The sequence below is a fragment of the Brachycentrus maculatus genome, unplaced genomic scaffold, assembly GCF_059751285.1.
Source record: "Brachycentrus maculatus isolate JH-2025_06_01 unplaced genomic scaffold, ASM5975128v1 h1tg000087l, whole genome shotgun sequence".
NCBI lineage: Eukaryota > Metazoa > Arthropoda > Insecta > Trichoptera > Brachycentridae > Brachycentrus > Brachycentrus maculatus.
In genome coordinates, this window is record NW_028280841.1 from 1,057,937 (window position 1) to 1,085,696 (window position 27,760).

Sequence of the window (27,760 nt, forward strand, 5' to 3'; positions counted from 1 at the left end):
CTGGTTACCGGCTACTTCGACTAGATCCAGAGCCGGCTCTAGACATTGATCCTCTTGAAGAGACAATAAATAATTCTCAATATTATTAATATTTAAAGCATTTACTTTGTGGTTACAATGATTAAAGAAAACACTTCGTTTTTTACCACTTGAGTTTTATTATAGACTACATGTTTCAGAAGTTAAACTTCCATTATTCAGGTCTGTATAATAACTAAAATATTTTAGTTATTATACAGACCTGAATGATGGAAGTTTAACTTCTGAAACATGTAGTCTATAATAAAACTCAAGTGGTAAAAAACGAAGTGTTTTCTTTAATCATTGTAACATGTCTTACCACAAAGTTAATGCCGAAACAATAAATAAAATACTTTGTGGTTAGTCATTTTTACATTTTTTTTACAAAAAGATTTATTAAGTCTACCGGTTTCGAGACGTACCAGTCTCTTCGTCAGGACAATCACTACCACAGCATGCAAACAATACCACCCTTCACCTATGGTGGCATCATTTACACACTTAAAACTACACAAAATATTTAACACATGCGATTTTTGGTCGACCCGAAGACCAACATGCACTAAAGGTGCGTTACATGCACAAACATGCGTTACGAGCCGAGGTTAAACATGCACCAGCTAACCTCGGCCATAGTAATATTAGTATATAACCACTCACCGAGATTTTAATGCCTACCGGTTTCGAGACGTACCTATCTCTTCGTCAGGACAATCACTAACACAGCATGCAAACAATACTACCCGTCACCACTATAGCACTATTCTCACACTTAAAACTACACAAAATGTTTATCACATGGGATTTTGGTCGACCTGATGAAAAATATGCATTAAGAGTCGAGGTCTGACATGCACTTGGGATGTTAGTCAATTGGGTTTTCTTAAAGAGCAATTCAGGCTAGTCTGTTTTTTATTTTTTGTCCGCCTCCGTAGTGTAATGGTCAGCACGCTCGGCTACCTGGAGGTCCCGGGTTCGATTCCTAAGGGGGGTCAGATAAATATAAAAATATAAAAATATAACTGGTTCCAACTCTAATGTATGGAAGTGAAACATGGAGTTGGCAAAAGAAGGATGAAAATAGACTGAATGCAGTCGAAGTGCGATCTCTCAGATGAATGTGCGACAAAACGATGCATGATAGATGTACGAATAGTGAAATAAGGAAGGAATGCAAAGCTGAGATAAGCATTATCGATAAAATTAAGAAAGGTGTGTTGAGATGGTTTGGACATGTAGAACGAATGAGCGAGGAAAGAACGGTAGAACAAATTTATGAGGCGAATGTTAGCGGGAAAAGAAACAGAGGAAGACCGAGAAAAACATGGCACGATCAGGTATGCCAAATACTTGAAAGTGGTCAGGTTAGGAGTCGTAACGATCGGCGGGTATGTATGAGGAGATGCATGAACGTGGAAGAGGCGAAGAATGTTTGCAAGGACAGAGTGGTGTGGCGCTCTATTCTCTCTGCCTACCCCTGCGGGGAAGCGGCGTGATGGTCAGTTAGTTAGTTAGTTTTAAAAATATGAGGTCCCGGGTTCGATTCCCAAGGGGGGTAAAATAAATATAAGTGATTTTTTCACTGTAATATTTATTCAATATTACCCTGGACTGGTACCTGAAGCGGAGGGCTGATCACCTTTCCTTCATATGTAAACGATCAAGATAACACTGCGTTTATATGACGCAGTGCCCTATGCACCATTGGGGTGCGGATAAGAGTTTTATTATTATTTATTATTAAATAAACTCGTAATTTTCTATATTTTATATACATCCTTTTCGCACGTCAGTCTGCTTGCAATCGTTGGGTGAAACAAAATCGGTGGATGACGTACCGTCAGTATAATTTTTGGATATCAAGAAATCGATTTATCGTTATCATTTTTTTATGTTTTTAAATATGTTGAACCTTCGTCCGCCTCTGTTGTGTATCAGTTAGCATGTTTGGCAACTGTGCTGGAAATCCCGGATTCGATTTCCAGAGGGGTCAAAAATTGTGATTTTTTACTCCAATATAGTAAAACCTCGATATAGCGGTCTAATTGCGGGAGGGGGTGTACGTTAAAGCCGATACTCCATCTTATACAAATAGGTAGAAAATAAACCAAAAAACTTATTTTTGAAAGGATAAACAGGACGTTTAATTTTTTTTTTAGATTTGACCCAATTTTTTGTCCGTTATATTCGAAGTCCGTTAAATAGTGGTCCATTATATCTAGGTTTTACTGTATAGAATTAATATCACCATTGTTCATTTTACCCTTCTTTCGTATAATATTTGTACATACACAGTATAGCTGCGAGGCAGTGTCCTATGCATCATTGGGTGTGAATAAGGGTTTAAAAAACAAACTTTTTTTTGAAGGAATAACCAGTAAAGCGTTTATTTTAGAGGCTTGTCTGCATGTGAAAAATATATCATAAACACCCAGACCAATTGAAAATAAATCTTTCTTGAATTAATCTTGCAATTGGCGGAAATCGAATCCGCGACGCCAGTTCCGCAGTCGAGCGTCTACCCAACTACGTCACAGAGCCTGCCTTACACATGGAAATGATCCTAATACGTCTGGAGATTTACAAGGCTTCGACATGTCGTTGGCTGGCTTTGTAGAGGCTGGGATATTTTGAGGAAGTTCGGAAGAAATCCGCTAGGTCATCTCAAATAGTTTCAGTATCAAACCATAACTATTTATTGATTTGGCGTTTAATTTGTAGAACTCCATTTTAATTTATGTATTAATTTTTAAATCAAACACAGATTATTTGATTCTACTTAGTTGTATTTTATTAACAGAAACACATAAAAAATTAATATTGTGACAATTGTTTCGCCTAGTTATGGCATTTTCAAACGAATGTGAAGATCAAATGTACATCATCTCTCTCTATGTAAACGCTTGCATGATGCGTTATTGATAAACTAATAATTTTAATTAGAATTATGTCTACCTGTATACATTCTTAAAAATGATATTACCAACAATTGTATACAACATTTTAAGTGTGTCCAAATACTTGTTCACAAAATCTGGATTATCTCCAATAACAGGAGTTATTTTCATATTATTTTTTGACATCTCATCAAAGATGAAGAAGAATGTGGAAGTCTGGGCATTTACGGGGCTGACGACCGTCATAGGCATATTCTTCTTCATCTTTGATGAGATGTCAAAAAATAATATGAAAATAACTCCTGTCATTAGAGATAATCCAGATTTTTTATTTGGACACACTCAAAATGTTGTATATAAATTGTCTGGTCAAATTATAAGCTTAAGTAATAAAAATGAAAATGGTATTTTCTGGCGTTTCTCATGTGTGTGATTGAAATCCAAGATTTGGACCTCACATACTAATATAACAGTTTCTGCTTAGTAAAGAGCTACTTTATATCTCACCAATAGATGTCTCTAGTGAAGTTCTCGTGATTCAAGAATAAGGTTTCTAAATTGGTTCATATATATAGAACTTCCAAGAATTTGAGTAGTGTGGTTGTCAATAATGAGTAGAATTGGTGAAAGTTACTCGTGTGTAAAGTGATCACTTAAACCAGCCTATGACGGTCGTCAGCCCCGTAAATGCCCAGACTTCCATATTCTTCTTCATCTTTGATGAGATGTCAAAAAATAATACCAACAATTGTATTTAGCTTGAAAACATTAATTCAGTGAAAAAAAAGCCATGTCAATAGATTCTTCCTTTCCCAGAAAACAAATATAAGGGTACGTACCTACATCCCCCATTAGCTACTGTTGTCTCCCATAAATTATTGCTTCACATGTAAAAACTGTCACTAAGAATTGTATAGTTACATAAGGACTGTCAGTCCATTTGATCTTCACATTCGTTTGAAAATGCCATAACTAGGCGAAACAATTGTCACAATATAAATTTTTTATTTGTTTTTGTTTATAAAATACAACTTAGTAACTCAAAAAATCTGTGTTTGATTTGAAAATTAGTAAAAACCTTGTTCTTGAATCACTAGAACTTCACTAGAGACATCTGTTGGTGAGATGTAAATTAAATTAAATGAAAATTAATACATAAATCAAACCATAAGGTTTGTTGCTCAAATTAGTTGAAATATAAAACCAAATAATTGACTCTTGACCATTTATAACCTTGTAGTCTTACTCTCTTTGACTTAAGCAGTTAAAATAATTATCTGCGAACCATATTAACCGTTGACATATCGGTCACTCCTTTCAACAACGTCATATGTATATCAAAAAACTTGATTTTTCAGGAGACCGTTTTTAAAGTTTAAAAATATAAAGAAATGTTTTAAAAAAATATATCAAGCCACTTATTGAACTTTTTACTGTGCAACAGATCTTTTTAGGTAAAACCTGAATGTTTTTTCTCCATTTGAAAAATATTAAGTATATTTAAAAAAAATAATTAAACAATACCTTTTCTTCAAAATGCGAAAACAACAGTTTCTGCCCTGTAGTGGGTAAATATTAAGTTGAAAATATGCCGCTTTTGCTGGGATATAGTACATTTTCTGGGCAATCGGAAAACATGCATAGCTGAAAATTGTCGATTTTTGATATATGACGTTGTTGAAAGGAGTGAGCGAAATACGATAATATTGTTGACCTCTCTGATTCCTCGTTTGATCGTTTGTAATTGCCAATCAAAACAAAAAATAATCGTTTCAACACGGACGAAGAAGAATATGGAAGTCTGGGTATTTACACCGATTACGACCTATAAAAGACTAAGTTGAAGTATAAAAATAGCCACTTGAGATCATTATTCCTTATCTAAGGTCTTCTAATTACTAATTATTTTAAATATATGTTACGGTTTTTTTAAAAATAAAAACCCACAAAACTTACAGTTTTAGAGGCTCGTCTTCAACTCAATTCAATTTTTTATTTACAATTAACATACACATTACAATTTAAAGCGTATACATTAATATGGAAAATATGCAAGAACACTATTGTCAAAGGCGTAGAAGAATCTCGCTTCGGAAAACTCCTTCAGACACATGGAACAGATCAGTATCCAATGAGATATTGCTCAGCATAGCGGTAGCTCTTCCTACAGGCATAACTATCGGCAGGTTGGTCCTGTGTATAGGAATGTGAAACAATCTATGCCGACGCCGTCTTGGGCAACTATCGGAAGCATACAGGATAATTTCAGGATTTTCAGGTATTAAAGTACGCTAGAAAAGTAAATGCGAAAAATACACCACAAACACCCACAGTTGAAAATTGATCTTACACGAATTTATTTTGCAATTGGTGGGAATCGAATCCGCGACGTCTACTCAACTACGCCACGATGCCTGTTGATAGTGTTAAGTGTTAATTAGTCTTGGGAAAGAAGCTGTTTGCTTCGAAACTGGTCGACGTTATAATTCTTCTTTTTCTTCTGCTTGGTGTAGGCCTTGTAGCCTCCTGCGATGTTGATTCCCAGCTGTCAATCCATCTCTTTGATGGTCTTCCCGGGAGTAATTTACCTTGGGGTTGGCCATGCAGTTCAATGTGCGGGAATCTGAACGTTTGCATTCTCCTCACATGCGCATACCATTGTCTTCTTCTTTGCCTTCCCCACCTAACGACGTCTTCGATCTCGCATATTTCTCTTATCCTGGTGTTCCTTATTCTATCTCGTAGACTCTTGCCAGATATGCTCCTTAGAGTCTTCATTTCTGACACTCTTAGCGCGTTTTTGTTACTGCAGTGTCCACTCTGCATTTGATCCCATACGTCATGATGTGTCGCAGACAAGTTTTGCGATAATTTGTTACAATATATTAAGTGGTTTTGGCAGCAAAGTTAGCTTTTGAATTACGCATAAGATAAAACCAAGTTTAGTTGGTTCCTGAATGGATTCCTTTTGTTCAATATTGTTTTCGATATATTGAATTGTATATTTAAGTGCCTGACGCGATCATTACGGGTGGAGCATGTTAAAAGATTTAAAGTTTAATAGATAAATTCATCGAAAGAGCTTTAACAAAGGCAATATATACAAAACTTTAATGGAATTATACTAAAGTATTTTATATTACATCCGTTTGTGATATTTTCAGCTCAATAACAGGTTTAAACGGATAAGATAGGGTGTAGAGACAGGTCTCTGAAGACGATTATGCATTTATCCTTGTCACGAGAGAACAAAATAAAAGATAAACTCAGCTTATGTACTGCCAATTACAATATATTATAATATCAACATCAAAACATGTAGTACAGGATGCAACAAAAAAATGTATGATGAAAAATAAATGATCTGAAAAAATACTTTATGGAAAGATATATAAAGAGGCTAATCCCTCTTAAAAACAGGCCACAAGGCCTACACCAAGCAGCAGAAGAAGACATATCGCTCACTCCTTTCAACAACGTCATATACCAAAAATCGACAATTTTCAGTTGTGGCCAGAAATGTACTATATCCCAGCAAAAGCGGCATATTTTAAACTTAATATTTACCCGCTACAGGGCAGAAAGTGTTGTTGTTGCATTTTGAAGAATAGGTATTGTTTTATTTTTATTTTTTAATATATTTTAAATATTTTTCAAATGGAGAAAAAACCTTCAGGTTTTAACTCAAAAGATCTGTTGCACAGAAAAAGTTCAATAAGTGGCTTTATATTTCATATTATTTTGACATCTCATGAAAGATGAAGAAGAATATGGAAGTTTGGGCATTTTATGTCCAAACTAAAGTCCAATTTTATGTATTGTTGCTGATGGAGCCTATTTTATTCTGACCACCCAATATAAGTACCTTGTATTTGAACCGGTTTTAAAATAATTTATTTGTGTTTGAATTGTTAATGTGTTGGATTATAAAATCGCAATCTTCTCGGGATATTCAAGATGTTGAAAATAACATCATATATTTAAGTTTTTGTAAATCTGACTTAATGATTTTTTCTTGAATGTTTTTCGCAGATACTCTGTGGCACATTTTATAAACTTTATGAAATAAAACAAGTTTGTTTTAATCACTTTTTATTGGTGCACTTTATCCAACCGGTTTCGGCAAGAACCTTGTCATCATCAGGGTTTATGTACTAATTTCTAAAACATTAAAATACTCATAGTTAATTACCCTTCCCTTACCAAAAACTTCCACGCACTCCGTACATCATATGAAAATACGATTTAAAATATGATTTAAAAAACTCCTACATATTGTTTTTATTGTGCATTACATAGCAATTACGTCAACTCCGAATGACAACTTGTGATCTACGAATGGAATCGCCCGAAAACAGCATGAAGCCGCGCGCGCATACGTAAAGTGCAGCACACACACAAAAACCTAGTGTCCGAATTTTTTTCTAGGAATATTCTTCTTTTTTCATTTAGTATGTCCATTTGTCCATATCTTGTTCAGAAACGGTCCTATTGTGGGCTTACTTGAACTGTATCGGCTTATTTAAACTTTTTTCTTCAATCATTCTTATATATCTGGCTTAATGATATTTTCTTTCATCTTCTTCTAGCTCACTTCTGCATCGTGGTCTTCAGGGATCACCAAGACTTGGTACACATTCACCTCCATTCTTCCCAGAGCAGTATACAGGACTTCTTTCTTCATTTGGTATGTCCATTTGTCCATGTATTGTTCAGAAACGGTCCTACGAGTATTGTGGGCTTACTTTAACTGTACCGGCTTCTTTAAACCTTTGGAAATCTGCCTAAATTGAATATTTTTTTCTAATATATTTTCCGCTGTCTGTCCGCCTCCGTAGTGTAATGGTCAGCACGCTCGCCTACCGTTCTGGAGGTCCCGGGTTCGATTCCGAAGGGGGGTAAAAAAAATATAAGTGATTTTTTCACTGTAATATTTATTTAATATTACCATGGACTGGTACCTGAAGCGGAGGGCTGATCACCTTTCCTTCATAAGTAAAACGATCATGATAACACTGCGTTTATAAGACACAGTGCCCTATGCACCATTGGGGTGCGGATAAGGGTTTTATTTTATTATTTTTTTAATATATTTTAATTCGGCATTAATTCAGTGGAATATCATCATGAACTATTTACAATGATTAAAGAAAACACTTGTTTTTTACCACTTGAGTTTTATTATAGACTACATGTTTCAGAAGTTAAACTTCCATCATTCAGGTCTGTATTATAACTGATAATAACTGTATAATAACTGATATTATACAGACCTGAATGATGGAAGTTTAACTTCTGAAACATGTAGTCTATAATAAAACTCAAGTGGTAAAAAACGAAGTGTTTTCTTTAATCATTGTAACATGTCTTACCACAAAGTTAATGCCGAAACAATAAATAAAATATGAATTATTTATGCTAACAATATTCTTAGATGACTTAATAATGCACTCGTATGAATTAAATCCAGCGCAAATATAAGTAATTAAAAAATAAATAAATAAAATAAAGTAAAGTCCCATATCGAGACGGGATAAGATGAATATTTGCCCAGAATTATACGTTTACTAAGAATCGATGTTAGACCGTGAAGAGGGGGAAATATAAGGGGAATCACCTCATGTAAAAATGCAGGTATTCACAATTAATTACTCTCAGCTGACGATTCTCACTCTCAAATATTAATTTTACTTTAAAAAATGTTTGTATTGCTTAAATATTTTTAAATCTTGGAGATAATTATTTGTATTCTTGTGATAACCATACATATATAACGTGGTAATAATTTTCTTTGTAAATTGGGTGTAAATATGTAAAGTGGGTGTATAATAATAAAATTAACAATGTGTTGCTTTGTAATTAAAGTTTATAATTAAAGTTTATTCTTAATTTATCTTTGTAATGTTTTTTCTATCTATCTATCTGATTCTGACAGTTCAGAATATTATATTTTTTCTATCGGAAGTCTTTTGTTTTATTCTGTGCGACGCATGCGACATCTGGTGGTAGAACTGTTTTATGTAGGCACTATTTGTAAGTACTTAATAAAATGTATAGGTAGGTACCTAGTTATTTTATTACACATATACAAACATTTAAATTCAATATTAGGGGAGAGGACCGTTTACAAATCATTTTTAATGTCAGAACGTAATAATGTATTTTGGCCATTGCATTATAGTTGTGGCGTGGAGAGGCTACTAAATTTTTGTTAACTAACTAACTAACTAACAATCACGCCACTTCCCCGGAGTGGTAGGCAGAGAGAATAGAGCGCCACACCACTCTGTCCTTGCAAACATTCTTCGCCTCTTCCACGTTCATGCATCTCCTCATACATACCCGCCGATCGTTACGACTCCGAACCTGACCACTTTCAAGTATTTGGCATAACTGATCGTGCCATATTTTTCTCGGCCTTCCTCTGCTTCTTTTCCCACTAACATTCGCCTCATAAATTTGTTTTACCGTTCTTTCCTCACTTATTCGTTCTACATGTCCAAACCATCTCAACACACCTTTCTTAATTTTATCGATAATGCTTATCTCAGCTTTGCATTCCTTCCTTATTTCACTATTCGCACATCTATCATACATCGTTTTGTCGCGAATTCTTCTGAGAGATCGCAATATTTTTGTTAAAATTAAAAAACGATTTTTGTGCATCAAAAGTAAAATTTTCAAGCAACACTCCGGTATTTTTTAAATTTAATTTAAAGATGTTGTTGTTACATATTTGCATGCATCTGTTTACTGATTATATTGGCTATTAAAAAACATCTAATTATTCATGAATAATATACCCTCAAAAACGTGACTGTCAATTTAATTGTATCACTTTACATATGTCCCGTACCTTGGGCCATCTCAGGGTACCGTACCTTGGGACATGAGTAAAGTATGTAATTTTAATTATGTTTTCATTCATTTGTTTTTTTTTGTAAAATAATCATCCATGGTCCACCTCCGTAGTGTAATGGTCAGCACGCTTGGCTACCGTTCTGGAGGTCCGGGGTTCGATTCCCAAGGGGGGTAAAATAAATATAAGTGATTTTTTCACTGTGATATTTATTCAATATTAACATGGACTGGTACCTGAAGCGGAGGGCTGATCACCTTTCCTTCATATGTAAATGATCAAGAAAACACTGCGTTTATATGACACAGTGCCCTATGCACCATTGGGGTGCGGATAAGAGTTTTATTATTATTATTATTAAAATAATCATGCCAAGGAGAAAAAATGTTTTATTTGGAATATATATATGTACATATACACACATACACAGACGTTGCTTTTGGAGTTTGGTTAAATGGAAATGAAAGAAAATAGCAAAAAGCTCATACTTATTACTAATATTATAATTCCGCAATGCTTGTGATGCAATGAAAATATTAAAAATCTATTAAACAACGATGACAAAGTGACAGCGCTATCAAGAAGCATGCTGTCCGCCATGATAAACCTTTATATTTTCTGTGTTATTGTTCATTTGTAGCTCAAAATATATTTCACGATTTGAAATCAAAAAATTAGTTGGTATGAAATATGTTCCGAGAAAAAGAGACGAATCGATTACCAAATCGGGTTATATTATCAGTTATGGGTTATATCTCTAATGACTAGTTATATTTATAAAAAAAAAGTTTTTTTTGTTAAATATAAATTATAAGCTTAAATAAAAATGAAAATGGTATTTTCTGGCGTTTCTCATGTGTGTGATTATAATCCAGGATTCGGACCTCACATACTAATATAAGAGTTTCTGCTTAGTAAAAAGCTTCTTTACATCTCACCAATAGATGTCTCTAGTGAAGTTCTAGTGATTCAAGAACAAGGTTTCTAAATTGGTTCATATATATAGAACTTCCAAGAATTTGAGTAGTGTGGTTGTCAATAATGGGTAGAATTCTTAAATGTTACACGTGTGTAAAGTGATCACTTAAACCAGCCGATGACGGTCGTCAGCCCCGTAAATGCCCAGACTTCCATATTCTTCTTCATCTTTGATGAGATGTTAAAAAATAATATTATAGATGCTGTTAAGTTTGCTAAATGGACATGTGCCCATGTCGCTTCTAACTGTTGTTTCTAATTTAAATCAGGCAAATGAACAGTATTGACCCCTTCTTTGACTTTCCACTTATTTCATGTTTGTTTGGTTATAAATTCTAGGAAGTTCGCAAATAATGACTCAAATTTTCAATTAGGACGTACTTTAACATGGTGTCACGTTTCTGTGGTCCTCAGTGGCGTGTACTGAGAATCAATTAGGGTACATAGGCAGTGGACCGCCTGGGTAGGTGCGTCTAGGTAGTAAGGTAAGCAATGATCTGAGAAGGTACTTTATTGAAAGATATATATATATATATATATATATATATATATATATATATATATATATATATATATATATATATATATATATATATATATATATATATATATTTATATATATTTATATGTGTATATATATATATATATATATATATATATATATATATATATATATATGTGTATATATATATATATATGTGTATATATATATATATATATATATATATATATATATATATATATATATATATATATATATATATATATATGTAGTGATTAGTGAACAGTCATATTTTCATATTTTGTTTTTACCTTATGTTTTTTATATTCTCTCATTTGTTATATTTTCTAATTTGTTTATTTTAAATATGCTTCTTACCTTATATTTTTCTCATTTATTTCTTTTAAATATGCTTCTTGTGCCTATTTATTATACCTGTTTATTGTTTTTATATTTTGCCATGCATTATCGATAAAATTAAGAAAGGTGTGTTGAGATGGTTTGGACACGTAGAACGAATGAGTGAGGAAAGAACGGTAAAACAAATTTATGAGGCGAATGTTAGTGGGAAAAGAAGCAGAGGTAGACAGAAAAAAACATGGCACGATCAGGTATGCCAAATACTTGAAAGCGGTCATGTTAGGAGTCGTAACAATCGGCGGGTATGTATGAGGAGATGCATGAACGTGGAAGAGGCGAAGAATGTTTGCAAGGACAGAGTGGTGTAGCGTTCTATACTCTCTGCCTACCCCTGCGGGGAAGCGGCGTGATGGTTAGTTAGTTAGTTAGTTAGTTATTTTGCCATGTATTAGTATTAGTTTTGGTTATTTAAAAAATTTTTTTTTGTGACTTTATTATTTGTGTTCCAGACTTGTTAACCTTAATCCCATGTTCTAAAACGAGAAATAGAAATTACTCATCGGGAATATTGTATGTATATATGACTTATGTATTAATATGTTTTGAAATAAATAAATAAAGTACTTCTTACTAAGGTAAGCAGTAAAGGTAGGCCGTAAAGGTAGGTAGTAAGGTAAGCAAGGTACTACTTAGTAAGGTAGGGTAGGTACTGGTCGCGTTTTTATGTCGCGCGGGTAAGTTATGATAGGCACTGCTTTTCTGCCTGTATGAAAGGCACGCCCCTGGCGGTCTTGTATTTGGGCATTGATTATTAAAACATCTACGAAATTAAATATCCAATAGCTTTATTTATCTTAAAAATACTAAAAACTCAGTACCTAGACTACGAAGCAAAAATGATTCATTTTTATGACGTCTCAACAAAGATGTAAAAAAATATGCAAGTTTGGGTATTTACGGGGCTTATGACCTGTCATAGGCTGGTTAAGTGATCGCTTTACACATTTCAACATTCATCATTCTATCCATGATAGATAACCACACTTTTAAAATTTTTGAATTTCCTAGAAGATATATTGATCAATCTCATGACAGTACATGTGAGTATCAGACATCTATGTTGGATTTTTTTTAAATTACCTAACGTCCAAGTGAATTTTAAATATGGATACTGCTTATGCAATACCGCTTATCATAGCCCTACTTGGGCTTCAAATTTATAAGTTTTAAAGCCTTTACCTACTCGTGAGTGGATTTACTCATTGCATTTAATTATACTAAAATTTCAAGTAATTCATGAGTGAAAATTCTAGACAAAAACACTCGTTCTTAGACACTTTTAAAAATTTCGGAACGCCTACATGTATCATTAATCTCAAGACACTGTACACATGCGTTCACAACAGACATCTATGTTGGATTGAGAAAGCTTTTACTTAGCAGAGATCCTTTTATTTGGGTGTATGTAAGACCCGTACCCCAGATTATTTTTACACACTGGGAAACGCCTGAAAACATGATTTTAATTATTTTATGTAGCTTATCATTTGACTAGTTATTATTCATTCAAAACATTTTGAGTGTGTCCAAATACTTGTTTACAAATCTGTGTTTTCTTCACTTAGGAGTTATATTTACATTTTGACATCTCGACATAGATGAAGAAGAATACGGGAGTCTGAGTATTTACAAGGCTTATGACCTGTCAAAGGCTGGTTAAGTGATCACTTTACACGTGTGATCTTTTAACCACTCTTTCCTTTTTTAGTTTTAACATTTCACCATTCTACCCAACAAACTCAACACTTAAAATTATGTTTGAGCTCATGGTAGCCATCTATTGTTGGATTGAGAAAGCTCTTATTTAGCAGAGACCCTTTTATTTTGATGTAACACAGATTTGTATACAAGTATTTGGACACATTCAAAATGTTATGAATGAAAAATAACTGGTCAAATGATAAGCTACATAAAAAAAAAAAATCTTGTTTTCAGGCGTTTCCCAGTGTGTAAAAGTAATCCGGGGTACGGATCTTACATGCATCCAAATAAAAGTGCTTTATCAAAGCTTTCCCAATCCAACATAGATGGCTCTTGTGAACTAACATTTACAGTGTCATGAGATTAATGATATAATATGTAGGAGTTCCGAAAAAAAATTAAGATCCTTACTGGATTATTTTACATACTGGCAGACGCCTTTCGCCATTCTGGACAAGGTTGACAACCACACTACTCAAAGTTTCGGAACTCCTGGGAGTGTTTGAAATCGAAGCTGTCACTTCCACAATTTACAACTGCGACGTTTAAGAGATAATCGATAACATGACATTGTGTTTTTTGTAAGTTTTTTTAAAATTCACAATCGCATATATTGTCAAAAATAATAAAAGGTCAAGTCTAGATCATTACGAGAAGGAAAAACAAGTTTGGCAGACGATCATATCTAATAAATAATGTATATATATATATATATATATATATATATATATATATATATATATATATATATATATATATATATATATATATATTTATATATATATATTTATATATATATATATATATATATTTATATATATATATATATATATATATATATATATATATATATATATATATATATATATATATATATATATATATATATTATATATATATATATATATATATATATATATATATATATATATATATATATATATATATATATATATATATATATTTATATATATATATAAAAGATCGTTACTTATATGAAGGCAAGGTGATCACTTTTGCACTTCAGGGACCAGTGTAGGGTAATATTTAAAAAATATTATAGTGTAAAATCACTAATATTTATTTTCACCCCCCTGGGAATCGCACCCGGGACCTCCAGTAGCTTAACACGCCAACCATTACACCACAGAGGCGATTTATGTAAATACATATATTACTCGTACATATATCGCTCACTCCTTTCAACAACGTCATATATAAAAAATCGTCAATTTTCAGTTGTGCATGTTTTCAAAATGCTCAGAAAATGTACTATATCCCAGCAAAAGCGGAATATTTTAAAAATCATATTGACCCGCTACAGGGCAGAAAGTATTGTTTTTTGCATTTTGAAGAAAAGGTATTGTTTAATTTTTTTTTTTAAATATATCAAATATTTTTCAAATGGAGAAAAAACATTTAGGTTTCACCTAAAAAGATCTGTTGCACAGTAATAAGTTCAATAAGTGGCTTGATATTTGTTTTTAATACATTTTATTATATTCTTAAACTTTAAAAAGGATCTCCTGAAAAATCAAGTTTTTTTATATATGACGTTGAAAGAAGTGAGAGATATACATATATGTAGAGCACGTTAGAATCTCGTTTTAAGATGCCGGTAAAAATATAAGTAGGTACATAATGGAAAAAAATAACGTTTAAAATGTTTTAACAATGTTCAAAATTTCGTGTTTACTTAAAATAAGAATTGTGGAATTCCATCCAGTGGTATCTTGTGTGGGACAAAATGAGTAGTTGTAACCCCTCTATGGCCGGCCTGTATCCAATGCCGGTGTGGCGAGCAGCAGGAAAATGTCACATAAATAAGGAATTCAAGTATTTACAACGTTTAACCTCTAAGCTGCTCGATTTCGAGTGTCAAACTTTCCGTCCCGTGCTGGATTATTTTACATTACAATATTTTTGACAAAAAAAGCATATTTTTGCCTATTTTTTGTAGTGAAACTTTCGGATATCCATCATAGATGTTCACAGTATACAATGCACTTTACTTATTATGTTTTTATGGTGTATTTACACAAAAATATTAACATTTACGGACTCGCGGCCTAAAGTATGGCGGCTGTATAGAAGACGCGGCTGCCGTATCTGCGGAGCACGAGCCGACCGGAAGTATTCCCGATAAAGTTGACACTAAATTAAAATAATTTTGATATTTTATGACAATAAATCAAAGAGAAGTAATTCATCCATGCCTCGAACCAAATTTAAGTGCAAAAAATTATCCATAGGTGTTGATATACATAAGTACGTAAAGTTAAAAAACGACTATGCATGCGATCCGCAGTCAACGGTACTTCTATCAAAACGACAATAGATGTGATCCGCAGCTTACGGGTTAAAGTGCGACCAAATACTTGTTTATAAATCTGGGTTATTTCCAATCAGGAGTTATTTTATATTATTTTTTTGACATGTCAACATAGAACATTAAAATATTTTAATATGTTTTTTATAGTTTTTGTTGAACCTATCGTCACTAGATTCAAGAAAGCCAGATCTTAACTAGTTTTTTTAATAAAAAAAATCTTATTTAAGTAACTCTATATTTAGAGGTACTTTAAAAAAATATATAATTCATGGATATTGATATTATTTTTTGACATCTCAACAAAGATGAAGCAAAATATGGAAGTCTGGGCATTTGCCGGTCTTACGACCACCATAGGCTGATTTAAGTGATCACTTTACACGCTGACATAATAAAATGAAAATGATATTTTCTAGCCTTTCTCGTGTGTGTGATTATAACGCAGGATTCGGACCTCTGGGGAAATTACTGTACTCGATATTACAAAAGAACATAAGCACAATTTTTGACTTATATCAATCAAATCTGCTCACAACCATTGAAAGTTTTAATATTTTTTTGTTGTCGATATCTCAATAAAGATTAAGAAGAATATGAAAGTAAGGCATTTACAGGGCTTATGATCTGTCATAGGTTGGTTTAAGTGATCACTTTATACGCGTGAAACATATACTATTCTGCTCGTGATTGACACCCACGCGTCATAAAATTCGTAAGCTATATTTATGCTTCAATCAATAATAATATTTTATGTGCCACTTCTTTGACGACATCTGCTGTTTCAATTGGGAAGTTTTTTTTTATTAACAGAATATTTTTTGAAATGCTTGTAACATTCTTCCTGAATTTTTTGAAGTATTTTTATTTATTTTTTTAAGGGAAAAGAAATATTTGTGTTTTTATTATTTACACAAATATTTATATTTTTTTACTATTTCTGTGAGCCTAAGCGGCTCATTATTAGAAATAGGTATCAAATTGTGGTAGAGTGGGTTCGAACCGAGAAACTCTGACCACAACCCGATACATTATTATTAAGAGATATCTGAAAATAAAATTTATTTTAACATTTTTTATTGATATCTTTACATAGATTTAATTAAAATCTCTTATGTGAAACATAATACAGATTTTAAAAATAAGTTGGACACTAAAAATATTATGAGTAATTTCATTTAAATACTTTTTTTAACATATCAGAATTTCCAAGGTAGAAAAAGTGGAAATCAGTGTATTTGCTGGGCTTATGAACCGTTATAGGGCATTTGTCCACTCCACGGGATTTCACCGTCCGGCAGTCCGGTTTTGAAAAATGAAAGCGACTACGACAGTTTAGCGTGATCGAATTTACGCGCAACGTGTTCACGCACCGATCAAGGGCACCGATCCGAAGAAATATAGACAAAAGCACAAGCCAATCATCGTTTTAAAACGCTAACTGACGTGCCGGATGGTAAAATTCCGTGTAATTCTAGGTAGTGTACAAGCGCCCGTAGGCTGGTAAAAAATGTCATTTTTTACACGCGTAACATTCAACATTCCACCCACGTTTGACAACCACAATAACGAAAATGTTGTAAATAAAATAACTACTTAAATTGTAAGACGCATAAAAATTTAAGATCATGATTTCAGGCGTCTCTCAGTATGTAAAATAATTAGCTTTATATTGATATTATTTTTTGACATCTCATCAAAGATGAAGAAGAATATGGAAGTCTGGGCATTTACGGGGCTTACGACCGTCATAGGCTGGTTTAAGTGATCACTTTACACACGTGTAACATTCACCAATTCTACCCATTATTGACAACCACACTACTCAAATTCTTGGAAGTTCTATATATATGAACCAATTTAGAAACCTTGTTCATGAATCACTAGAACTTCACTAGAGACATCTGTTGGTGAGATGTAAAGAAGCTTTTTTATTAAGCTTTATATTGCCCTGAAAAAAATCCCAAACGATTTTATACTGGCAAAAGTGACTTAAATGGCCCTCCTGAGTACATTTCATTAGTTGGTCACTTTCTACATTTTAATTATAAATTGGAAAATCACAAAGTCAGTGCTTCAAATATAAACTATACTAACACATTATTTAAAAACATCAGATACGGGTTTTCGGGGTTTATTTTGTTAATGTACTGACTAGACTTGATGTGAGCGCCGGGCTGGGAAGGGTTAAGTAAAATCCTTGGGCTTCTGGTATTGCGATGCAAAGTGGGGAAATCTGGCTTAAGTGGTTTGGGATGGTATCACTTTGGCCGGCCAGTGTGTATATTTTTACAAAACTATCAGTGTTCGGCCATGAGTTTGTTCGGAGAGATGAAGGTTAAGTGTGCTGTTGACAAGTGTCACCAACCACATCTTGTCATTGTAGCGATATTTGTCCTCTTTCTTGCCGGGACAACTGCTCGTGAGTACATAAGCAATAATTAAACAATGTTTACTTTATACGGGGATGATTGCATGTAAAGATTGGAGAATAAATGAATAACATGACTGTCTGTTGCCTTTTGTATGCTGACGATGCTGTGCTTCTTACCGATAGCAGAGAAGACTTACAGGAGTTTTTAATTTTTGTTTATTAGTTGCCAAAATTCTCACTGCCTTTAATATTTATTTTATTTTATTTTATTTTATTGTCTGCCTCCATAGTGCATGTTCGCCTACCGTTCTGGAGGTCCTGGGTTCGATTCCCAGGGGGGTAAAATAAATATAAGTGATTTTTTCACTGCAATATTTATTTAATATTACCCTGGACTGGTACCTGAAGCGGAGGGCTGATCACCTTTCCTTCATGTGTAAACGATCAAGATAACACTGCGTTTATATGAAGCAGTGCCCTATGCACCATTTGGTGCGGATAAGGGTTTTGATTTTGATTGATATTTTATTTACTGCTAATGCGTGGAAAAGGTGTAGATTGTTTTCTAAGAGAGATTGATGAGGCGTTATACTCTCTGCCTGCCCCTGCGGAGTAGCGACATTATAGTTAGCTAGTTAGTTAGTTTGTTAAATTGTGAGTTACAAAAAAAATACAAGTTCGAACATACCAATTTGCTAATAAGCGAAGAAACAGCTAATTACATATCGCTTACTCCTTTCAAGAACGTCATAATTAAAAAATCATAAATTTTCAGTTGTCCATGTTTTCGGGATGCCCAAAAAATGTACTATATCCCAGCAAAAGAGGCATATTTTTAACTTAATATTTACCCGCCACAGGGCAGAAAATGTTGTTTTTGCATTTTGAAGAAAAGGTATTGTTTAATAATTTTTTTAATATACTATCCATTTTTCAAATTGAGAAACAACCTTCAGGTTTTACCTAAAAAGATCTGATGCACAGTAAAAAGTTCAGTAAGTGGCTTGATATTTATTTTTAAAATACGATTGATGTACGACGCCATTCGCAAAAATTTTAACATCTTCCGATAGGTTCATTAGTTTTGTGCCACCCTTTATAAAGGGTTATAGAAAATGACATTACGCCTGGAAAATTTTTAGTATGTCCAAATCTTTGTTCACAACTCTTCTCACCTAAGTGGACAAAGTTGAAACACAACTCAACATGGATGAAGAAGAATACGGAAGTCTGGGTAGTAACCGTAGATAGGGACAGGTTAAATAAAAAAAATGCAAATGATATTTTTCTGGCGTTCCTCATGTGTGTGATTATAATCCAGGATTCGGACCTCACATACTAAAAGAGTTTCTGCTCAATAAAAAGCTTCTTTTCATCTCACCAGTAGATGTCTCTAGTGAAGTTCTAGTGATTCAAGAACAATGTTTCAAAATTGGTTTATATATATAGAACTTCCAAGAATTTGAGTAGTGTGGTTGTCAATAATGGGTAGAATTGGTGAATGTTACACACGTGTAGAGTGATCACTTAAACTAGCCTATGACGGTCGTCAGCCCGGTAAATGCCCCAGACTTCCATATTCTTCTTCTTTTTTGATGAGATGTTAAAGAAATAATATAATTATTCTACACTATATAGAAATATAGGGAAAATTAATGTAATATGGATACATTTTTGCAATCCACATAATCTTTGTGGACCGATAATTATGATTTTCAACAAGGTAAACATGAATTTTAAAAATAATAAAAAAAATCACTTTGGAGATGGCCGGTTTGTAATTTAATACGACGTATACTTAATGTGAATATCTTATTTTTAATATGTGTCAAAGATAACAAGAGTTTATCTTAAATTATCGCAATAATAAATTTTATTTTAAATAACACTAGTTCGGGTTTTCCCTGTTTCGTAATTGGGGATAAATTTATGATCACTCTTAGATATATGTATAAACATTCATATGTGTATATATGTAATAAAATACCTAGGTACCTACCTATACATTTTATTGAGTACTTACATATAGTACCTACATAAAACAGATCTACCACCAGATGTCGCATGCGTCGCACTGAATAAAACAAAAGACATCAGATAGAAAAAATATAATATTCTGAACTGTCAGAATCAGATAGATAGATAGAAAAATATTATAAAGATAAATTAAGAATAAACTTTAATTATAAACTTTAATTACAAAGCAACACATTGTTTATTTTATTATTATTCACCCACTTTACATATTATTTACACCCAATTTACGAAGGAAAATATTACCATGTTATCTTTTTTTATAGAAATATATTCACGGAAATAGTTTTACATAGGAAGTAACAATATCTCTTTGTAAACCTCGTGTTACGAATCGTAGGCACACATATATAAAAAAAACTTTTATTCACAATTTATTATTGTTACAAGTTAATATAATATAAATAATTTCTTCTTCTACTTCTAACCATAGTATACAAGGCATTCCATCGTACAGAAGCAGTATTATCTTTATCTTAAATATAATAAGGAAATGTGATCAGCTATGCGCGTTAGGTACCATTCCAGGGTAAAGTTAAATAAATATTAGAGTGAAAAGTAACATAATTAAAAAGTGTTTTTTCTTTGTTTTACAAAGCAGTACGAGTATTTTGAGTTTAAGGGCGTTTGTGCACTACACGGAATTGTACCGTCCGGCACTTCAGTTCAGCGCGATAAAACGATGATTGGCTTGGATTGTCAGTTGGCGTGATAAAACGATGATTGGCTTGTGCTTTTGTCCATCTTTCTTGAACGAAACGTGCGTGATCATGTTGCGCGTAAATTCGATCACGCTAAACTGTCGTAGTCGCTTTTATTTTTCAAAACCGGACTGCCGGACGTTAAAATTCCGGGTAGTGCACAAGCCCCCTGACATTATAACACGTAACATGAAAATAAAAGTAAAACTTCAATAATAATAAATCCCTTACCGCACCCCAATGGTGCATAGGGCACTGCTTCATATAAACGCAGTGTTATCTTGATCGATTACACATGAAGGAAAGGTGATCAGCCCTCCACTTTAGGTACCAGTCCAGTGTAATATTGAATAAATATTAGAGTGAAAAAATCACTTATATTTATTAAATCCCCCTGGGAATCGAACCCGGGACCTCCAGAACGGTAGCTGAACATGCTGACCATTACACTACGGAGGCGGACGAAACTTCAATAGTGTGACTAAATTTCTGAACATGTAGTTTATGAAGAGTTATTGATACTTACGATATTAAACTGTTTCTATGTTAGTTTTCGCGACGAGAGAATTCGTTTGGTATTTTTTGGTGCTATAATTATCAAACAAAAGAAATTGTCATAAATATTATTATTTTTCCATATATTCAATGATTTTTTGAAAATATTTTTTACCAACATAAATTGTGTACATTTATTTAAATCACAATTTTACACATATTTAAAAAAAATGCAGAGACCCACCAAGCCACCTTGTGTGTCTTGTCGGTGGAGTTCTTTTTTAATACATTTTAATTGTTTTTAACCATTTTAACCTAATATACACAAAAAAGTAAACATTTTACAATTTTCATAAAATAAACTCTTGATCATTCACCCATTCCTTTATTTTGCTTTTCTATTTGCATTCATTATTTCTAACATAATGAATGCATACCGGAACGTGCGTAATTTTTTGGTACAGTAAAGTAAGGGCTTCCGAATGTGAAAGATTTTGTTTTTTTTTCTTCTTACAGAAAATGCATGCGAACCCGTGAACTGCATACCCCTGTCGGATTGCGCCGAATTCCAACCGCTTATAAAAGCGAGACCCATTCCTCCAAACATCGCGAGCTTCCTGAAGCAGTCTCACTGCGGGTTTAGGGGGAGGGACCCCAAGGTAAGCATCATCTTTCTTACATTCCCTATTCTATTTATTTAATATCACCTGAGACTGGTACCTGAAGCGCTGGACTGATCAGCTTATCTTCTCTTCTGTGCGTGTATGTCAGGTGTCGACTTACTTACACTCAAACACTCAGTGTTTGATAATGTCCTAAAAAGCGAAACGCGTCACGTATTAACATATACATAAATAAATGTAGAATTTAATCCAACAAACCTTGTTATATTTTGGATATATTACCCAACAATAACCGAGTATGTTTAATGACACTCTCCTTATCATTCATCGTTCACTTTGTGTAATACTACTTAAAAACACTACTTCATGATTACTGACTACTGAATAGCCATTGTAACATCAGGTCAAATGTGGATTTGAACGATGAACGATAAAGAAGAGTCTTACATTACCATACCACAAAGTTAATAATGCGTTTAATATGCAAAAAACATAATATTTTGAATGCTTTAGGAACGCCTGTTTTCAGGTATGCTGCAAAAAGTACGTGGCCCCACTTCTTCCCACGAAAGAAGAGTGCGGACAAAGCGTAAACGATAAAATCGTCGGAGGGACAGAGACAGACATAACAGATTATCCTTGGGCGGCACTTCTGGAATACTCAAAGCGTAAGTTCACAATTTATCTTCAAAAAATAGAAAAAGTGTGTGCGTCGGGGAGGTGACTATTTTAAAAAGGACCCAGACATATGACTTCTAAATAAAGTATTTTTTTCCAGCGACTGGGAAGGGTTTCCACTGTGGAGGGTCGCTCATCTCTGCCCAATATGTCCTGACGGCTGCTCATTGCATCAGCGGAGAAGCTATCACAGCTGGAATCAGTCTGTAAGAGTTTCAAAAACATGACTATTCATTTGTAAAACTACCACAAGAAAATTCACTCATTCATTCAGGAATGTGTGCGAGTGTGTTGCATTTATTATTTACCTTGCTTAGTACTATATACAAGGTTAATATGTAGATCAACAAGTAGATTTTTGCTTCTTTTAGCGTTATCTAGGACACAAAATGTCGGAGCTTCTTCTAGTGGAACGGAAGGTCTCCTGACGATAGTCAACAGTCCGGCTTCTCCTGAGGAGTTTTACGTGATTTCCTGAGCAATGAGCAAATGCTTAGATGTTCCTGATTGGCCCACATTAGATTATCCCTCCTGTTCCCAACACAGATTAGAATAAAAGATATTTAATTAGTTAGAAGAAATAAAAATTCACTTAATGATCTATAAACCGTGTACATACTAAGCAAGTTAATAATAAATGCATATATTATATTTTATTGTAATCTGTGTTAGGAACAGGAAGAATAATCTCGTGTGGGCCAATCACGAACTTCTCAGCATTTGCTCATTGCTGGGAGGAAATCACGTAAAACTCCTCAGGAGAAGTCGGACTGTTGACTATCGTCAGGAGACCTTCCGTTCACTAGAAGAAGCTTCGACATTTTGTGTCCTAGCTTAGTTTATGGCGCCATTATCCTTAACTAGTTTTATCATGTGTGATACCACCTCTCCTGATAGTTTTATATTATCCACTGACACTTCGTGATGGAATTGCATTTTTAATATATTATTAGATTAAAACCAATATTTTTAGCTTTTCCACTTTATTTTTATTTGACCAGCGACCGGGTTACCGTTACCGACATCATCAGACTGGTGATTCAGACTTGTAATCTGTGTAAATAAAGTGGAAAAGTTAAAAATATTGGTTTCAATCTAATAATATATCTCCTGATAGTTCCTTATAAACTAACACGGATCCGATATCAGACTGAGTGTATGTGTAACATGTGAATAAAACTTTCCAATGTCAAGGTTTATCTTGACGGGCTTATATTGTTTAAAATGCATGTGTGTTTGTATCTCCTAATTAATGTCTAATATGTATATGTGTGTTAAATAATTTGTAAACAAACATGGTCAATTTCTTGAATGTTTTGATACTTTGTGGCACATTTTATAAACTTTATAAAATAAAACAACTTTGTTTTAACCATTCTTTATTGATACACTTTTTCCAACCGGTTTCGACAAGAACCTTGTCATCATCAGGGTTTATGTACCAATTCTAAAACATTGAAATACTCATAATTAGGTTATAGTTAATAACCCTTCCCTTACGATGTCAAAAACTTCCACGCACTCCGTACACCATATGAATATTTTACCATATTTTCATATGGTGAACGGAGTGCGTTGAAGTTTTTGGCATCGGAAGGGAAGGGTAATTAACCATAACCTAACTATGAGTATTTAAATGTTATAGAATTAGTACATAAACCCTGAAGATGGCAAGTTTTTTGTCGAAACCGGCTGGAAAAAATGTACCAATAAAAAGTGGTTAAAACAAAGTTTTATGTTTTATTTTATAAAGTTTAAAAATGGTCAATGCCATACAAAATTGCAATATTTTTTGGAATTGTGTGTGCGTGCGTATATCTCCCAATTAACATGTAAACAAAAATGGTCAAGGTTTCTCTTGGCTGGCTTATGCTGGCTTAAAATATTAGCCAACACACAACCAGTTGTATTTCATTGTGTACGTATTGTTGGCAGGGTGAGTGTCCGCCTGGGGGAGTGGGACTTGAGCACAGATACAGACTGCAAGGAGGGGATATGCTCTCCCGATCCTGTGGATATTCCCGTGGAGTCCACCACCGTCCACGAAGGATACATGAGCAACGATTCCTCTCAACAAAATGACATTGCTCTCGTCAGACTATCCCGTCCCGTCACATACACTGGTAACTTGTAACTAACTAACTAATTATTTAATTGGCTTTTGTCCGCCTCCGTAGTGTAATGGTCAGTACGCTCGGCTACCGTTCTGGAGGTCCCGGGCTCGATTCTCAGGGGGGGGTCAAATAAATATAAGTGATTTTTTTTTCACTGTAATATTTATTCAATATTACCCTGGTCTGGTACCTGAAACGGAGGGCTGATCATCTTTCTTTCATGTGTAAACGATCAAGATAACACTGCGTTTATATGAACCAGTGCCCTATGCACCATAGGGGTGCGGACAAGGGTTTTATTATTTATTTTTATTATTTTATCATAGTCAATATAAGTATTTTTTATATTTTTTATGTACAAGCTGTATAATTCCCAAACAAATAAATTAAATTTTATTATATGTACAAGAAATATCTATTTTTATGGTAGATTTATATTATCCACTGACACTTCGTGATGGAATTGCATTTTTAATTTATTATTAGATTAAAACCAATATTTTTAGCTTTTCCACTTTTTTATTTGACCAGCGACCGGGTTTCGTCGTTACCGACATCATCAGACTGGTTTATGGAATTTTATTAACACTTTATTATGGAATTTTATTATGGAATTTTATTATTTATTTTTTATTTTATAAACAGACATTTTTATGGAATTATGGAAATGTTGATATAAGATACAATTTTTTGTTTTTCAGATTTTATACGCCCGGTTTGCCTTCCCACGATCAATTTAGGAGTATCTCTGAAGTCTCAAGTGGGGAATTCATTGACTGTCATCGGATGGGGAAAAACTGAAACCGGTAATGGTCAGGGTTGGCTGTTTTTATTTATTTATTATTTGATAATTTGTTTAAACCATATAAATATAAAAAAAGGCGTAAAAGACTTACAAGAAGGATATGGATGTTTAAGTATTTACAGAGCTTACGATTTGTCATAGGCTGGCAAGTGATCACTTTGCATACATCGCATTTGAATGATGATGATGCAATTAGTTGCCGTAATATTCTAGTCGTAATATTCGTCCGCCTCCGTAGTGTAATGGTCAGCACGCTCGGCTACCGTTCTGGAGGTCCCGGGTTCGATTCCCAAGGGGGGTAAAAATAAATATAAGTAATTTTTTCACTGTAATATTTATTCAATATTATCATGGACTGGTACCTGAAGCGGAGGGCTGATCACCGTTCCTTCATGTGTAAAACGATCATGATAACACTGCGTTTATAAGACACAGTGCCCTATGCACCATTGGGGTGAGGATAAGGGTTTTATATTATATATGTATATATATATATATATATATATATATATATATATATATATATATATATATATATATATATATATATATATATATATAATAATATATATATATATATATATATATATATATATATATATATATATATATATATATATATATATATATATATATATATATATATATATATATATATATAATATTCTGAAGTCAGAATAATTAAGCTTTTTTTACAAAAATGTTAATAATATTAGTATATAACCACTCACCGAAAGTGAGTGGTTATATACTAATAATATTAACATTTTTGTAAAAATAAAAATGACTAACCACAAAGTAAATGCTTTAAATATTAATAATATTGAGAATATATTTAATCATTTTGAAATCTTTAGGGCCTCGTCTGCACAGGTTAGAATCATCGTACAGGGATAAAATTTAGTATCTGAATAGGCCTTGGTATCTGAATTATTGCCTTCTTCTCGGTCTTCTTTGGCTGGAGCATGGCCAAGATGTTGCGCAGGACACCTCCCTGTGCAATGGTGATGACGGAGATCAGCTTGTTGAGCTCCCGTCATTGTGGAAAGTTGATATTGGACATATTGAAAGCTGTCCCATCGCATTCCCAGATCTGATACAGAATCATTTAGGCTTCCTGACAGATTTGCTCTTGCTAAGCATTTTTTTAAAACTAAGTTGCGAAATTTATTGAAAATGTGAAACAATATAAAATTGTATCCCGATTTTACTGTGAATTTACATTTAAAAGCTTTCAATATACCTGTCACTGCCAATCTAAATATATAGAAGATTGTAAGTCCATCACCAAATTTTCTAGAAGAACCCCAGTGTAGGCAGTGAAAGGGATTAGTATGTAGTTCAATTAGTCAGCTAGATCCGATTCCGCCTCGACGTTGGCCGGTCCACAGACGTCCACAACCCCGACCAGCACAGCAGACAGACACGGAACGGTGGAAAGACATTGAAAGAGTTGATATTGGACAAGAGTTGTCTGTGTGATCCAGCTCTTCTAAGCAAACATATTATTAGCATTAATCCTCAGTTTTTTGTTGTTGTTTTCAGAGTCAGCCTCCAGCAAGAAGCTCCAAGTGACGGTGCCCGAGGTGGACTTCGCCCGCTGCAGCGAGACGTACAGCACGTTCAACGTCCGGCTGACCCGCAGCCAGCTGTGCGCGGGGGGCAAGAAGGGGCGCGACTCCTGCCGCGGGGACTCCGGGGGGCCGCTCATGTCCGAGGAGGTGGAGGGCGGGGACTCCAACTGGTACCTGGTGGGCATCTCCAGCTTCGGACCCACGCCCTGCGGCTCGGCCAACTGGCCGGGGATATACACCAGGGTGACGTCATTCAGCACCTGGATCACCGACAATATCAAACCTTAGACTTTACTATTTACCTACCGAAATGGCATTCAATATGTGAAGTTCAATAAAAGTTATCACATCAAGGCCAGTTTTAATTGATTTTTTATCGTTATAGACCTTTAGATGCATATAAAGGTGGAGACTGACCGGAGCATTTCGTCGTAACGTAACACGTTACGATGCGAGCATTCAGGCAGTCAGTACAGCGAGCCGAGCGCTCCATCCATAGTTTCGGATGCTCGCTGATGCTCGCCGCGAGCGATGTTACGACGTTATGTTACGACGAATGCTCCAGTCAGTCTCCACCTTAAGAGAAATATGCGAGATGCAAGACGACGTTAAGTATTTTTATTTTAGATAGAATTAGAATGAAAAGATATAGACT

At 33.9% G+C, this 27,760-nt stretch overlaps 1 protein-coding gene across 3 annotated transcripts; it reads left to right on the forward strand.

Moving 5' to 3' along the window:
• Window positions 1-18,009: 18,009 nt before the first annotated feature.
• Window positions 18,010-27,463, forward strand: LOC148310808 (CLIP domain-containing serine protease HP8-like). Of its 3 annotated transcripts, none has more exons than XM_088257783.1 (7): window positions 18,010-18,129; window positions 21,828-21,970; window positions 22,464-22,602; window positions 22,713-22,818; window positions 24,548-24,735; window positions 25,428-25,544; window positions 27,077-27,463. In XM_088257783.1, the coding sequence occupies exons 1-7, from the start codon at window positions 18,021-18,023 to the stop codon at window positions 27,391-27,393; spliced, it is 1,119 nt and encodes a 372-aa protein (XP_088113909.1). In that variant the 5' UTR covers window positions 18,010-18,020; the 3' UTR covers window positions 27,394-27,463. The 3 variants fall into 3 exon arrangements, with proteins under 3 accessions (XP_088113909.1, XP_088113910.1, XP_088113911.1); XM_088257784.1 differs by having other exon boundaries at window positions 25,428-25,538; XM_088257785.1 differs by having other exon boundaries at window positions 25,428-25,532.
• The last annotated feature ends 297 nt before the right edge of the window (window positions 27,464-27,760 follow it).

What these genes read in the sequence shown, in the direction of transcription:
- LOC148310808 (XM_088257783.1), top strand. Translation starts at nt 18,021, where the DNA reads ATGAGTTTGTTCGGAGAGATGAAGGTTAAGTGTGCTGTTGACAAGTGT. An exon ending in ACTTCTGGAATACTCAAAGC is followed by an intron (nt 22,603 to 22,712) that starts GTAAGTTCACAA and finishes ATTTTTTTCCAG; the next exon opens with CGACTGGGAAGGGTTTCCAC. An exon ending in CCGTCCCGTCACATACACTG is followed by an intron (nt 24,736 to 25,427) that starts GTAACTTGTAAC and finishes TTTGTTTTTCAG; the next exon opens with ATTTTATACGCCCGGTTTGC.